Source organism: Caretta caretta, chromosome 16 (genome assembly GCF_965140235.1).
Source record: "Caretta caretta isolate rCarCar2 chromosome 16, rCarCar1.hap1, whole genome shotgun sequence".
Lineage (NCBI taxonomy): Eukaryota > Metazoa > Chordata > Testudines > Cheloniidae > Caretta > Caretta caretta.
In genome coordinates, this window is record NC_134221.1 from 10,341,654 (window position 1) to 10,354,469 (window position 12,816).

Here is a 12,816-nt window from a genome sequence, read left to right on the forward strand (position 1 = left end):
CCAGCCCCACTCATTGCTGGGCTCATCTTTCCCCATGCCCAGTACAGCTTCCACACCCTGCTCACTCACCTTTCTCCAGCTCTCACTAGAAAGCCTTGCCTAGGTGGGGAAGGTTTCTTGGTGTAACCTGTCCTAAGGGGTGAGTTTAAACTGATACAGTGATCCCAGTATCTCCCGGGGTGGACACTTTGATTTGGGTACAGCTATGTAGCCGGTAGACAAGGCCTTAGCCTCCTCCGTCCCCTCCCTGCAGCTAGTGTGCAGCACTCTCTGTGCGGCTGTCTACGCTCCATTTCTCCTTGGTGACTTCCCTGGCTTTGACTCTGCTCCATTTCTGCCCCAGCGTGTCTCTGCATCTCACTTTGTACAGCGTTAACTTTCTTCCTTTCGGTCCTACTTCTCCCCTGCAAGCCAAGCTGATGTCTACAGACGTGTACCCGGTATCCATCGAACTGAAACGTGTCACTGCGGTGAGTCTGTACGATTCAGAACGGAACCAAAATGGGGGAAGGTGCCCTGTGTTGGGGGCGAGGGGGAAGAGCCTGAGAGGTTGGCTGCTAAGCTGAGTTTGGGGATGAAGTCGCTGGTAGGCAGAAGGAGAGGGCCAAGAATGGCTAAGCGGAGGATTCGGACTCTCACAATAACACGGATGCACGCCGGCAGAGCTGAGTCAAGCTGCCAGCCCTGGAGGAGGGGAGGTGGGGATCTGTTAGCAAATGACGGGATGTGTTTTATTTTTATCGGTTTAAGCATTGGCTCGCTGCGAGGGCCCCACAGAAACAAAAGCTAGGGTGCAGAGCACCTTTATTTTAGAGGAGATCTCAGTGCGTCCTCTTCCCTGGGCAACAACTCCTCCCACCGTGCTCCTGTGCTCCCCACAATGAAGCAGCGCGCCCGCAGTGACTCTGTCCACCATGACTTACAACTCCCTGCTTGTACCTGGCTTATTGCACAATGGAAACTGGGTAAACGACAGAAGGGCTTTATTGAATAGGCAGCATTAGGGAGGTAACCTCCCTATGAAACATAACCAGGGATGATCCAGGCTTTCCTGCCATAGCTGGGCACAGTCAGGGAGAGGGTAGAATCCAGGAAACCTTGTGATTGTCATTGTTGGAGGCCAAGAATAGGGCAAATGCATCCGACGTGGGAAGATTCATAGAATCATAGAATATCAGGGTTGGAAGGGACCTCAGGAGGTCATCTAGTCCAACCCCCTGCTCAAAGCAGGGCCAATCCCCAACTAAATCATTCTCCTTTAACTCAGTGTTACTGCGTTCTTTTCAGAAGGTCACCGGTCAAATTCCTTGTAAGGATTCCTTGCCAGAGGCCAGATTCAAAGCCTGCTGAAGTCAATGAGAATATTTCCACTGACTTCCGTGGGCTCGGGATCAGACCCTAGGGAAGAAATTCACCCCTGCAATGTGGTCACCAGTGGCAGAGGCATAGAGAAGGCACGAGCAACCTCCCCTCTGTCCCTGCGCTAGCCCGAGTGCCGGTGTGGGGCTGAATCTGACCCATGAGCTCTGGAGGAGGTGTCCTCTGTGTAGCTGAGCCTGTTTGTTCCTCCCCTCCCCCCTTCCCCGCAAAAGACTGCCAAGCAGGGCATAGCTGTGGCCCTGCCAAAGACCAAGAAGACTGGAGCCGAGCTCGCCTTTGCCTGCCGGACGCCCACAGTGGTTTTCTCCCCCATTGCTTTCCTGCCCACGATGATTTCCCTGGAGAAAGGAGTGTCGTACTTAGCACCGTGTACAGAGGTATTTATAATTCACTCTGCCTGGGCAGACTTCTTGTCTCCATCTCCGCATCCTCTGTCGAGCCGCCCACCTCTGCAGCTGAGCACTGCAGGAACAGACACAGCACAGTCCGCTGCTCTGGGGCCTTGCCGGGACACCCAGCCCCCCCAGCACTACCATGATAGACCAGACCCATACAGGGGAGACCCGCCTTCCTCCCAAGGCCACTGTGACCCAAGTGGTGCCTTCCCTCCCACTCCGCCCTCACCATGGGGAAGAACTTCGGAGAGGGGTCAGCCAGACATTCCTGCCAGTCGGAGCAGCTGCAGAAGCAGCCAAGGCAGAGACCTGTGGCCATTCAGACCATGTTCTCGGGTTTGAACTGGACTTGCTCTGGCCCGTGCTGACTGGCTCTTTGCTCCAATCCTCTCCCTCCCGCACCGTCTGTTCCCCTCAGCTTCATTCCACGCCTGCCCCTCTTTCTCCCTTCTCCTCTCGTTCCCCTTCCCTGCCATGTCCCTTCGCTCTTCTGATCCCCTCCCAATTAAAACCACCCACGCACTAAAGCCACGTCCTTGTTCCCTCTGCTTGTGCCTTCGCCCTCTTCCTCCACCCCGTGTGTGTCCTGGCTGTTTCGATTGTGAACTCTTTAGGGCTGGCCCGGTCTGCTACTCGGCAGAGCGCCTAACGCAACAGGGTCCCATGCTCGGTTGGACCTTAGGCACTCCTGTCATAAACATGATTAATAATAATAAGGACCGGTATGTGAGCCATCCCCTGGCATTCTGGGGTAATGCAATTGAAGAGCAGTGTGATGGTTCAGTCTGAAGGAGCACCCTGAAACACACGACTAAATCTCAAAGGGACATGTTGGTGCACCACTTCAGTCACAAGGAGCGCTGCCTCGTTTGGTCTCCAGGTGGCAGGATCGTTCATTCTCTTCTCACACCCTAAGGACAGGTGAGGTGATAAATGTTCTCAAGGAGGAAAAGGCCTTACCAGTGCAGCCACTGATAGACGATGCAGGATCTGGAAGAGTGTGGGCTAGTGGTTAGCGCATGCCATTCTCAGCGAGGGCTCCTGGGTTCTATTCCTAGCTCTGCCACTGATGTTCTGAGTGATGGTGAATAAGTCATATAACCTCTGAGCCTTGATCTCAACTACAAGGTTTTGCCAGCACAGCTGTGTCAGCCAAGAGTCTGGGAAAAAAATCACATACACCCCACTGTGATAGCTATACCGGCAAACGTCCTGGTGACAACGTCATGAGACATCCTGCCGGCACAGTTTATGTCGTTCGGGGAAGTAGTTTAACTATGCTGGCAAAAGAATTCCTTTTGCTGGGATAAGCTGCGTCTTGTCTTGGGGTCTCTGACAGTCTAGCTAAGCCAGTACAGCCGTTGTACAGCATTTGTAGTGTAGACAAGCCCTCTGCAAAAGTGGGGATAATAACACTTCTCTGTTTCACAGGGGGCTTGTGCCCATTTGGGCCCATCTACATGGGGGCCTCCAGGAAATTAACCTAAACTGTGAATTTGAAGTGGATTAGTTAAACCGCATTAAACCCCTGTGTGAACAACCTCATTCAGAATTAACGTGGCCTTAATTTGGTTTAGTTTAATTTTTTTAATGGGGTTGAATGCGGTTTAACTAATTCACTTCAAATTCACACCTTTAGTTAATTTGGATTAATGTTTCTGGGTGTCCCCGGGTAGAAAAACCTTTAGTTAGTATTTGCAAAGTGCTTTGAAATCTGTTGGTGAAGTCCTCAGACAGGGTATATTTATATCAGGATAGGAAGAAATGGTCTGAACGCAGCACTGCCAGGCTTGATTTTCGACTCTCCCCAAGAACCAGCATCCGAGAAGGCACAGTGTCTTAATGCTGGCATGGCCAGAGCCGCTCTATCCTGGTACAAATCACATGTGTAGGGCTGTCCAGGATTGGGGGAATGGAAGAAGGAGGAAGACATCTAACAGCCTGGGGCAGGCAGCATGAGATGAAGAGCTCTCAACTTGTCCAACAGCTGTAGATACATCTGAACAAACAGCAGTGTTTAACAAAGTATGGGCCCAATGCTTTGTGCCCTAAGTGCCATCCCAGCCAGGTGAAAGCTCCTTTGTGCAAATCCACACCAGCAGTCTCCTTCCGACTGGGTCACTTCCCAGCCCCACCCAGCGTGTTTTGCTCCCTGCACATGCCTGGTACCATCCTGCTCGTTTCCGGCAGACCTCTGTTCTGCTTGAGATGGGAGCATTGTGTAAAGCCGGTATAACCTCCCCGGCTCCCCTAGTCTGTATGGTACGACGGGCAGCCAGAGGTTGTGAGGGTAAACCCAGTGCCAACACTGGATGCACCTAGTGCATTCAGATGTATTAGTGTGTTGGATGGACGTCTTTTCTCTCCCAGGAAAGATGAGTTCCAAAGGGGTGGTTTTCCTTTTTATTCCATCTTAAGCTGAGGCATTAAATGATTGCTCTGATGGGACCCAGGCACCTCTGGGCTTCTTGCCCAGGAGGTCATGCTTTCCTGTAACTTCCTCTTCTTTACAAGCAACTGAACGGAAGAGTGTTGTTCTCAGAGCATGCCTCAGAGCTGCCTTGTTTTCAGTTTCACTTCCCTCTCCTCCCTCTGCCGTTGGGAGGAGCAGTGATGGTGGGGTCAGAGTCTTGCTAGAGTCTTTTATTTTCACTTATGGTTCTCTCCACTGGATGGTCACCTCCTGAAGATGTTCGGGAGAGAAGCTCTCTCCTTTCCAACCTGCTTTGTGCTGTCTTTGGCCACACTTTTCCTGTCGCAGTTAATGGCCAGCAGCCTCAACCCCTGTGTGGAGGTACGTGATCTCTAAATAACCAAAATCCTTTTGTTTCTCAAGAGCAGCTTTCCCCAGCCTGTGTTATTGGTGTCTCTGATGTGCTGAGTGCTCATCTTCCTGTGGGGTGCGTTGTCTTTTGCCAGCAGTATTACGCAGCTTTGCAGAAAGCATACGCCACCATGGAAATCCTGGACTAAACCAACTCGCAGCACCAGAAAAAGTAGCTTTGACCTATTTTAGTTTTGTTTCCATAGGCTTGGTATTGCTGAGGTGCAGTTATTAACCAATGGATCCCATTCTCCTACAGCAATAGACTCAGGCCATGCCTACGCTACAAAATTAAGTCGACCTAACTTTCGTCCGCATATAGCTGCCGCAGTAATTACATTGCTTGAGTGCATTTGTTCTTTGTTCCCTGTGTCGGCGGTGCGAGCCCTCACCAGGAGCACTGGTATCGATTGTGGCGTCAGCGTGGGGCATTGTGGGATGCGTGCTGAAAGCCAGCAACCGTCGACATAAGCACTGCGGTGTCTACACTGATGCTGTGTCGACCTAACTACATCAACCTTGATTCTACGCTGCTCACGGAGGTGGAGTTATTAAGTCGGCGTAGCAGTGCAGGTGTGTTGGCGGGAGTGAACTTTAAGTGTGAACACTTCCATAGTTAGGCTGACGGAAGCTGTGTTGGGTCGACCTAACTCTGTAGTGTAGAACAGACCTCAGACCCCATAGTATTACTGCTGTAAGCTCTGATATTTTAGGTTATTCCTGTAATATGTTGCAGAGTTGGTGTTGCAGCCACTGGTCAGCAACTTGTTGCTGAGTTGGTTGTTTCCAGACGTCACTTTTATAAATAAACGAGTTCTATAAGAAATAAAGTTAAATGTTAACTTGAAGAATTAAGTTTAATGCTGATTTTGGATTGTTACTGTCTGAGAGTATCTCTGTTCCCTGGTGTATTACCAGCATCACAAAGAATCTTGTCTTTAAAAGCTCTGGTCCAGATTCACCACTGATATAAGTAGGCACATCCCAGTGGGCTTGCGCCTCATTACACTTGTAATTATATTGGTTATTGGTTTAGGAAGCAGAGATGCTATTACTAGAATAGGTGCAGATGCTTGGACTTCCTGTTGCTCAGTGCGGCCCAGAGGATCTGTCTGTTACAGAGATATTTAGCCTGCACTCGATAGTTTTTTAATGGTTTAACTTTCTGGCACTCTGTGGAATCTAGATGTTGATTTGTGGATTGGCTCTGTGAATATTTGCAGGAGATCACCAACGTAACTTACAGATGCATGGAGTTGAACCTCTCTGGAGTTCCCGCTGAAATCCCACCTTCCACCCAGAACTTGGATCTGAGTTTCAACCCACTGGAGTCACTGACCTCAAATTATTTCTCAGCAGTCCCTGCACTGAGGTTTCTGGACCTCACTAGGTATGGAACCTTTCACATTGGTGTTGTCCTACTGGATGCAGACAGGGCTTTTGCGTCACACTGATTAATCCTGTTTCAGAATCGCCAGTGCACTGACACGGGGACAGGCACTGTTATTTTTGCCCTCTTTGCTCTTGTGTCTGTGTGGTTCAACGGGTGATTCTGGCTAAAAAAGGGTTCTAATCCTGCACCGTAATTTAAGATCGTGCCCAGTGCTGTCACAGGGATACTGTTCTAAGGTGCAGTTCCTGCACTTCATGTCACTCGTGTTCATTCCGTGGGGCATTCGGCTTTACTACTTCTGTTAGACTGTCAGAGACAACTCCACGAAGGGATGACGGGCTGAAGTCCCTTCCTTCTTGTGCATCCGCAGCAGAGTTGTTTCCTAAGTCCGAATCAGCGACCCCTTGTTTTGACAGCACGTGGGCAGTGAAGCGGTTGCACGGGTGTCACTGAGGACATAACCTGGAAACGATTGGGGGGGGAAGGGGGTCACAGAAGTAAGTGAAGCCCTTATTTGTCTTTCACAACCTGCATTATGGGTGACAATGCACAAGATAGATCGTACCCCGTGCAAGTGTCACGTGGCATTTTGTGGGTTGCAAGTGAAGAAATGGGCATCTTTTTAGTGGTAAATAGGGCACATTTGACCTGGAGATCACCTAGAGACAGTAAATGTGGAGACCCAGTGACCCCACTCCTACAGAGCTGACCTGCACTTTAAAGATGCAATGGGAATGGTGAATTATATTAATAATAATGATTACTATTGTTTACATAGAGGCATTGGTACCCGCGGCACTTTACGGACATGTCAGAAGAAAAGCTCCCTACCCCGCAGACCTGGCATGGTAATTAAGACCAGGTCCTTACTGGCACGTCTCCTCTGATGATGGAATTCTCTCCAGCTCCGATGGCCCATTTCAGACTCTACACCCACTAGAGCCTCACATGAGATCTGAGCTGTAGTTTTAAGTGGTGCCTTTGGCCTTGCATCAGGGATATCTGCTTTGGGATGAATTCCGCTCTCAGCATAAGAGAAATCCCACACCGGGTCTGAGCAATTGCTGAATGCTGCTGGGCTTGTCAAGGATATTCCCTTCTAAGTTCAGATAGCTGTTTACTGTGCCTGTCCATAGGTGCTGGAACTAGGGGTGCTGCACCCCCTGGCTTGAAGTGGTTTCCATTATATACAGGGTTTACAGTTTGGTTCATAAGCTTTCGTGAGCTCACGAAAGCTTATGCTCAAATAAATTGGTTAGTCTCTAAGGTGCCACAAGTCCTCCTTTTCTTTTTGCGAATACAGACTAGCACGACTGTTACTCTGAAACCAGTTTGGTTCAATGGCTCTCAGCACCCCCACTACAAAAATTGTTCCAGCACCTCTCTGTCTGTCTCCCTCCAGCCCAATGAGCTGTTTCAGGGCTGATCTACGCTGATAACTAGCATGGGCATTGCTAGTTCTCTCAGGGGAGTGGAAAATCCACTCTTCTGCGAAACATAAATGCCAACTGACCCCTGGGGTAGACAGCGCTAGGTTAACGGAAAAGTTCTTCCATCAGCCTAGGGCTTGTCTATTCTTGAACTCTCCAGCAGCCCAGACGTGTCAATGTAGCATTTCAAGTGTAGACGCTATCTGTGCCAATGGGAGGGGTTCTCCTGTCAGCGTAATGAATCCACTTCCCCAAGAGGCAGTAGCTGTGTCCACGGAAGAATTCTTCCATCGACCTACCGCTGTCTGAGGTCAGCTGAATGATGGCGCTCAGGGGGTGGACTTTTCACACCCCTGAGTGCTGTAGCTGGGTCAGTCTAGTTTATAATGTAGACCAGTCCATAGCTACTGCCACCCGGTAAGGTGCATTAACCACAGCGACAGGAGAACCCCTCCCGTTGCGGCAGTGAGTGTCTACTCTGAAGCGCAGTAGCATTTTAAGTGTAGACTGAGCCACAGCATTAAGGTTTGGAGGTTCAGGGTAGAATCCTGTATCCCTACACGCTAATCCCTCACTAACTCTCCTTGCTTAGAGGAGCAGTCGGCCTTTCCTTCCCTTCCGGATGCTAGGAGCTGAAGCTGTGTTCTATGTTGTTCTAGGGACAGTTTCCTTTAGACTAGCAAGCAGAGCTCAGACTTCATCTGGGACTAAAATACGTGTACCTGACTCCTTATAAGCCTCCGCTGCTGGAACTAAAGTTCCGAATGAGCAAAGTATTTGAGCACATGCTTAAGTACACCCCCTAGCCAGCAAAGCACGTAAGCCTGTGCTTATCTTTGCTGAATAGGGACGGACTGCTCAATCCAGACCTAAATCCTTTAGGCCAAGTGGTAGAGGTTCATGTGTATGGTGCTGAAGCTCCTGGGCTTAAACGTGGTTGTTGAACCAAGTGGGATTGGTTAGAGTATATGGGTCATATAGGAGATTTGGTGATGGAGGCAGTGTTGCCTAGTGGATGGAGCATTAGACTAGGACTCAGGAGACCTGGGTTCTATTCCCAGATTTGCCACTGGCCTTCTGGGAGACCAAAGGCAAGTCACGTCACCACTTCGTGCTTCCGTTTCCCCATCTGTAAAATGGGGATAAACTGTCCTCCTTTGCAAAGTGCTTTGAGATCTATGGATGAAAAGCACTATAGGAGAGCAAGATAGTATTATTATTATAGAATGGGTATTCAACATGGGGTTTCAACCCCACTAGACCTTAGACATTCAGGATGAGGTTCCCTAGGGGAGGTTAGCTTTTAACCCATACTAGGAGTATGTGGGTTATTTTCCACATTTCATGCCTGAATCACATAAGAGATTTACGACTCTGCTACTATTTCTGGCTGTGGCATTTTTAGTCTGTTAGTTCAAGCGATAGAGGCTCATGCTTTTAGCACTGAAGGTTCTGGGTTCAAATCCTGAAGACTGCCCCTAGCAGATTCAGTCACATACAACATTCCGCACCCTGATGTAGATTTAGGGTCTTCCCATGGATTGTTGGTAACTCCGCGGCACTCTTCTGAGTTTAAGGTTTCCTTTCATTCCAGAAATGAAGGCTGAGATTGTCAAAGCTCCCTGAGGAAATTGTGTCCAGTTCCCATGAACATTAACTGGAATGAGGTACCCAGATCTCCTAGGTGCCTTGTAAACGCTCAGCCTCTGTTTTAAGGCCTTTTGGTGGTGAAGAAACCCTGGAATGTCAATGGGTGCTTTTGATTAGGACTGTCAGGTGGTAAAGGAAGCCTGCACCCTGCCTCACTGTAGATGGCTCTGTAAATCCCCTGCTTTCAAATTTAATTCCAGATTTAGGCAGGGCAGAAGAGATGTGAGAGATGTGTTCTATGTGTCAGCATTCATTTCCTTTCCGCTAAGCTGATTTCTTTTTGCCTGGTTGGGCAGGTCTGCATCTCTGGGCGATAATGCTGTGCTCACACGTAGATCTGGTGTGATAATATTGCCCCAGGTTTGATAATGGTGTGTCTGCAAAGCTGCCTAGCTTGGTAATGCTCCATACCCATGTGCACCTGGCATAATGACACTGTGTCTGCACCCAGTGCAGTAACGCGGTACCCATATGCATGTGCGTGTGTGTGACAGAAGTGATAATGCTTCATGTATATTGTTCTCTTTTCTTGCGTAACAGGTGTCGCATCCAGACAATTGAAGACTATGCTTTTGAGGATCTTCATAACTTGCTCACCTTGATTCTGACTGCAAATCCCCTCTGGCATCTGGGTCCAAAAGCCTTCTATAGTTTGACATCCCTGCAAAAGCTGGTAGCTGTGGAAGACAGCATATCCTCACTAGCTGACCTGCCCATTGGACACTTACATACTCTGCAGGAACTGAATGTGGCCAAGAACAATGTCGACTCTTTGAAGCTCCCCAAATATTTCTCCAACTTGACTTTTCTCCGATTCCTGAGCCTTCAATCGAATAAGATCTCATCTATCTCCACAGGAGACCTGGATGTTTTGCAAGGAGAGAAGGGCCTCAACCTAACATTAGTGCTTTCTATCAATGATATAAAATACATTCAGCTAGGCTCCTTTGAGGGGATTCATCTTCATGAGCTGTCTCTGAGGGCTTGTTTTGAGAACACCAGTGTTATGAAGGCTGGCATCCAAGGCCTTGCTGGCTTACAGGTCAACAGACTAGTTCTTGGAGAGTTCAGGAACATTCGGAGAGTGGGGGACTTTAGTAATGGGCTCCTGGATGGACTGTGTCAGGTGCAGCTTCAGGAGTTTGTGTTCATTTGCTTCGAGAGGTTTTATAATTGCACAGACACTCTCTTTGACTGCCTGGTCAACACCTCCATTATTCGGATGGTGGATATCTACCTCAACCAGGTGTCAGCGGTCCCTACTGCCTCCAGACTACACCAGCTGGAATGCAAGACCTGCAAGTTTAGTGAGGTGCCTGCCCTGAAGCTGTCCTCCTTCAAAGAGCTCAGAGTGCTTCGGATCACCAAAAGCAAATACCTCACTGGCTTCCTGCAGACATTTGTGGATCTGCCTAACCTGGAGGTCCTGGATCTGAGTGAGAACCGGCTCAGCTTCATTCAATGCTGTGCCTTTTACCTGTCTGGGACCCCAAAGTTGAAGCACTTGAACCTGAGCTTCAACTCCAAAATCAGCGTGTCTGGAAGCTGGAGTGTCAATGAGCTGGTGTCTCTGGACTTTCAGCACTCGAAGTTGAATGGTCCTGGCTCCTTTCCTGTCTTCCTCTCCCTTGGGAAACTCATCTACCTTGATATTTCCTACACCAACACTCACGTTGAGTCCCAGTGTGCGTTCTGTGGCTTAGAGTCCCTGCAAGTGCTCAAGATGGCCGGCAACTCCTTTAAGGGCAACAACCTGGGCGACAGCTTCATGAAACTGACCCAGCTGCTCACCCTGGATGTTTCCAGCTGTAATTTGATACAGGTGTCTCTGAGCGCATTTTCTACCCTTGGTAAATTGCAAAAGCTAAACATCAGCCACAACAAGCTGCTGACCTTTGACCACCTGGCCTACAAGCCTCTCCAGGCCCTCACTGTCCTGGACTTTAGCAGCAACCAGCTGACTGTCTTGACAGAAAAGGCTCTGGAGAGCCTGCCAAGCAGCTTGGTCCACCTGGACATCTCTTGCAACCTGTTTGACTGCTCCTGCAGCCACCTGAGTTTCCTGAAGTGGGCCAAGGAGCACGGGGAGCTGCTCTGGAGCACCAAGCTGATGGTCTGCAACAGCCCCGAGCACCTGAAGAATGTGAGTGTGCTGAACTTTGACCTCTCCTCCTGCCAACTCAGTCCCATTCTGATGGCCATCTATGTGGGCCCGGCCCTCGCTGGAGCTCTGTTCTTGTTCCTCATTTACAAATACTACTTCAACCTGTACTACGGGCTGGTACTGCTCAGCGGATGCCGGCGGTATGCGGACAGGGATGACACCTACGACGCCTTTGTCATCCACTCCAGCAAGGACATTGAGTGGGTGAGAAAGGAGCTGGTCGAGACCTTGGAGGGGGGAGTGCCCCCCTTCCACCTCTGCCTCCACTACCGGGACTTCACGCCGGGGGTGCCCGTTGCCTCCAACATCATCCACGAAGGGTTCCTGAGCAGCAGGAAAGTCATCGCGGTCATCTCCGACCACTTCATGGAGAGCAAGTGGTGCAGCTTTGAGCTTGAGATCGCCCAGTCCTGGCAGTTCGTGGAGGGCAGAGCTGGCATCATCCTGATTGTGCTGGAGGAAGTGAATAAGGCGCTGCTGAGGCGCAAGCTGGGGCTGTCCCGCTACCTGCAGAGGAACACCTACCTGGAGTGGAAGGACAGGGAAATAAGCAGGCACCTCTTTTGGAGGCAGCTGAGGACGGCCTTGCTAGCTGGCAAAACAGAACCAGGAAGCGGGGGAAACTAATGGGAACAAACTATGATGGTGCTTCCCTGTTCCTTGCTCTCTCTGCCTGGCCCTGGCTGAAAGCTGGGGTTCATGAGCTGGGTCTCCAGGAGTTGTTTCCTTTGGAGCTGGAGGAATTTAATTCTTCTGAAGTACAAGAGTGGGGACCCAGTGAAACTGTAGGCCAGGGTGGGCAAACTTTTTGGCCCAAGGGCCACATCTGGGTATGGAAATTGTATGGTGGGCCATGAATGCTCACGAAATTTGGGGTTGGGGTGTGGCTGGGGATGAGGGCTCCGGCTGGGGGTGTGGGTTCTGGGGTGGGGCCAGAAATGAGGAGTTCAGGGTGCGGGAGGGGGCTCCGGGCTGGGGCAGGGGTGCGGGTGCGGGGGTGAGCTCTGGGGTGCAGGAGGGTGAGACCGAGGGGTTTGGAGGGTGGGAGGGGGATCAGGGCTGACGAAGGGTTGGGGCATGGGAGGGGATCAGGGGTGCAGTCTCTGGGTGGCGCTTACCTCAAGCAGCTCCTGGAAACAGCGGCATGTCCCCCCTCTGCCCAATCCACAGGCGCCACCCCTGCAGCACCCATTGGCCCCATTTGCTGGCCAATGGGAGCGGCACTTGGGGCAGGGGCAGCGTGCAGAGCCCCCTGGCTGCCCCTTACGCATAGGAGCCAGAGGGGGGACGTGCCGCTTCTTCCAGGAGCCGCGCGGAGCGGGGCAAGCTCCCGATCCCACTCCCCGGCAGGAGCTCGAAGGCCAGATTAAAACATTTTAAAGGCCAGATGCAGCCCCTGGGCCATAGTTTGCCCACCCCTGCTCTAGGCCCTTTGTTCAGCAGCCTCCTCTAAGGGAGAGCTTGTGAACTAAGGTGTCAGGTGCAGCTGGGATGCTTCCACATGGACAGGCTGGCCCGACGGCCATCGGTGGCCGCAGCCATTCCAAGCTGGTCTGGCCTGGGGATGAGAGGCAACAGCC

The 12,816-nt window shown here is 50.7% G+C and overlaps 1 protein-coding gene across 2 annotated transcripts; it reads left to right on the top strand.

The window, feature by feature from the left end:
* Window positions 1–4,312: 4,312 nt before the first annotated feature.
* TLR4 (toll like receptor 4) lies at window positions 4,313–12,104 on the top strand. 2 transcript variants are annotated; one of them, XM_075120452.1, is made up of 3 exons: window positions 4,313–4,569; window positions 5,823–5,989; window positions 9,613–12,104. In XM_075120452.1, exons 1-3 carry the CDS (start codon window positions 4,465–4,467, stop codon window positions 11,861–11,863), a joined length of 2,523 nt encoding a protein of 840 aa, XP_074976553.1. In that variant the 5' UTR covers window positions 4,313–4,464; the 3' UTR covers window positions 11,864–12,104. The 2 variants fall into 2 exon arrangements, with proteins under 2 accessions (XP_074976553.1, XP_048678952.1); XM_048822995.2 differs by lacking the exon at window positions 4,313–4,569 and adding an exon at window positions 4,703–5,172.
* The last annotated feature ends 712 nt before the right edge of the window (window positions 12,105–12,816 follow it).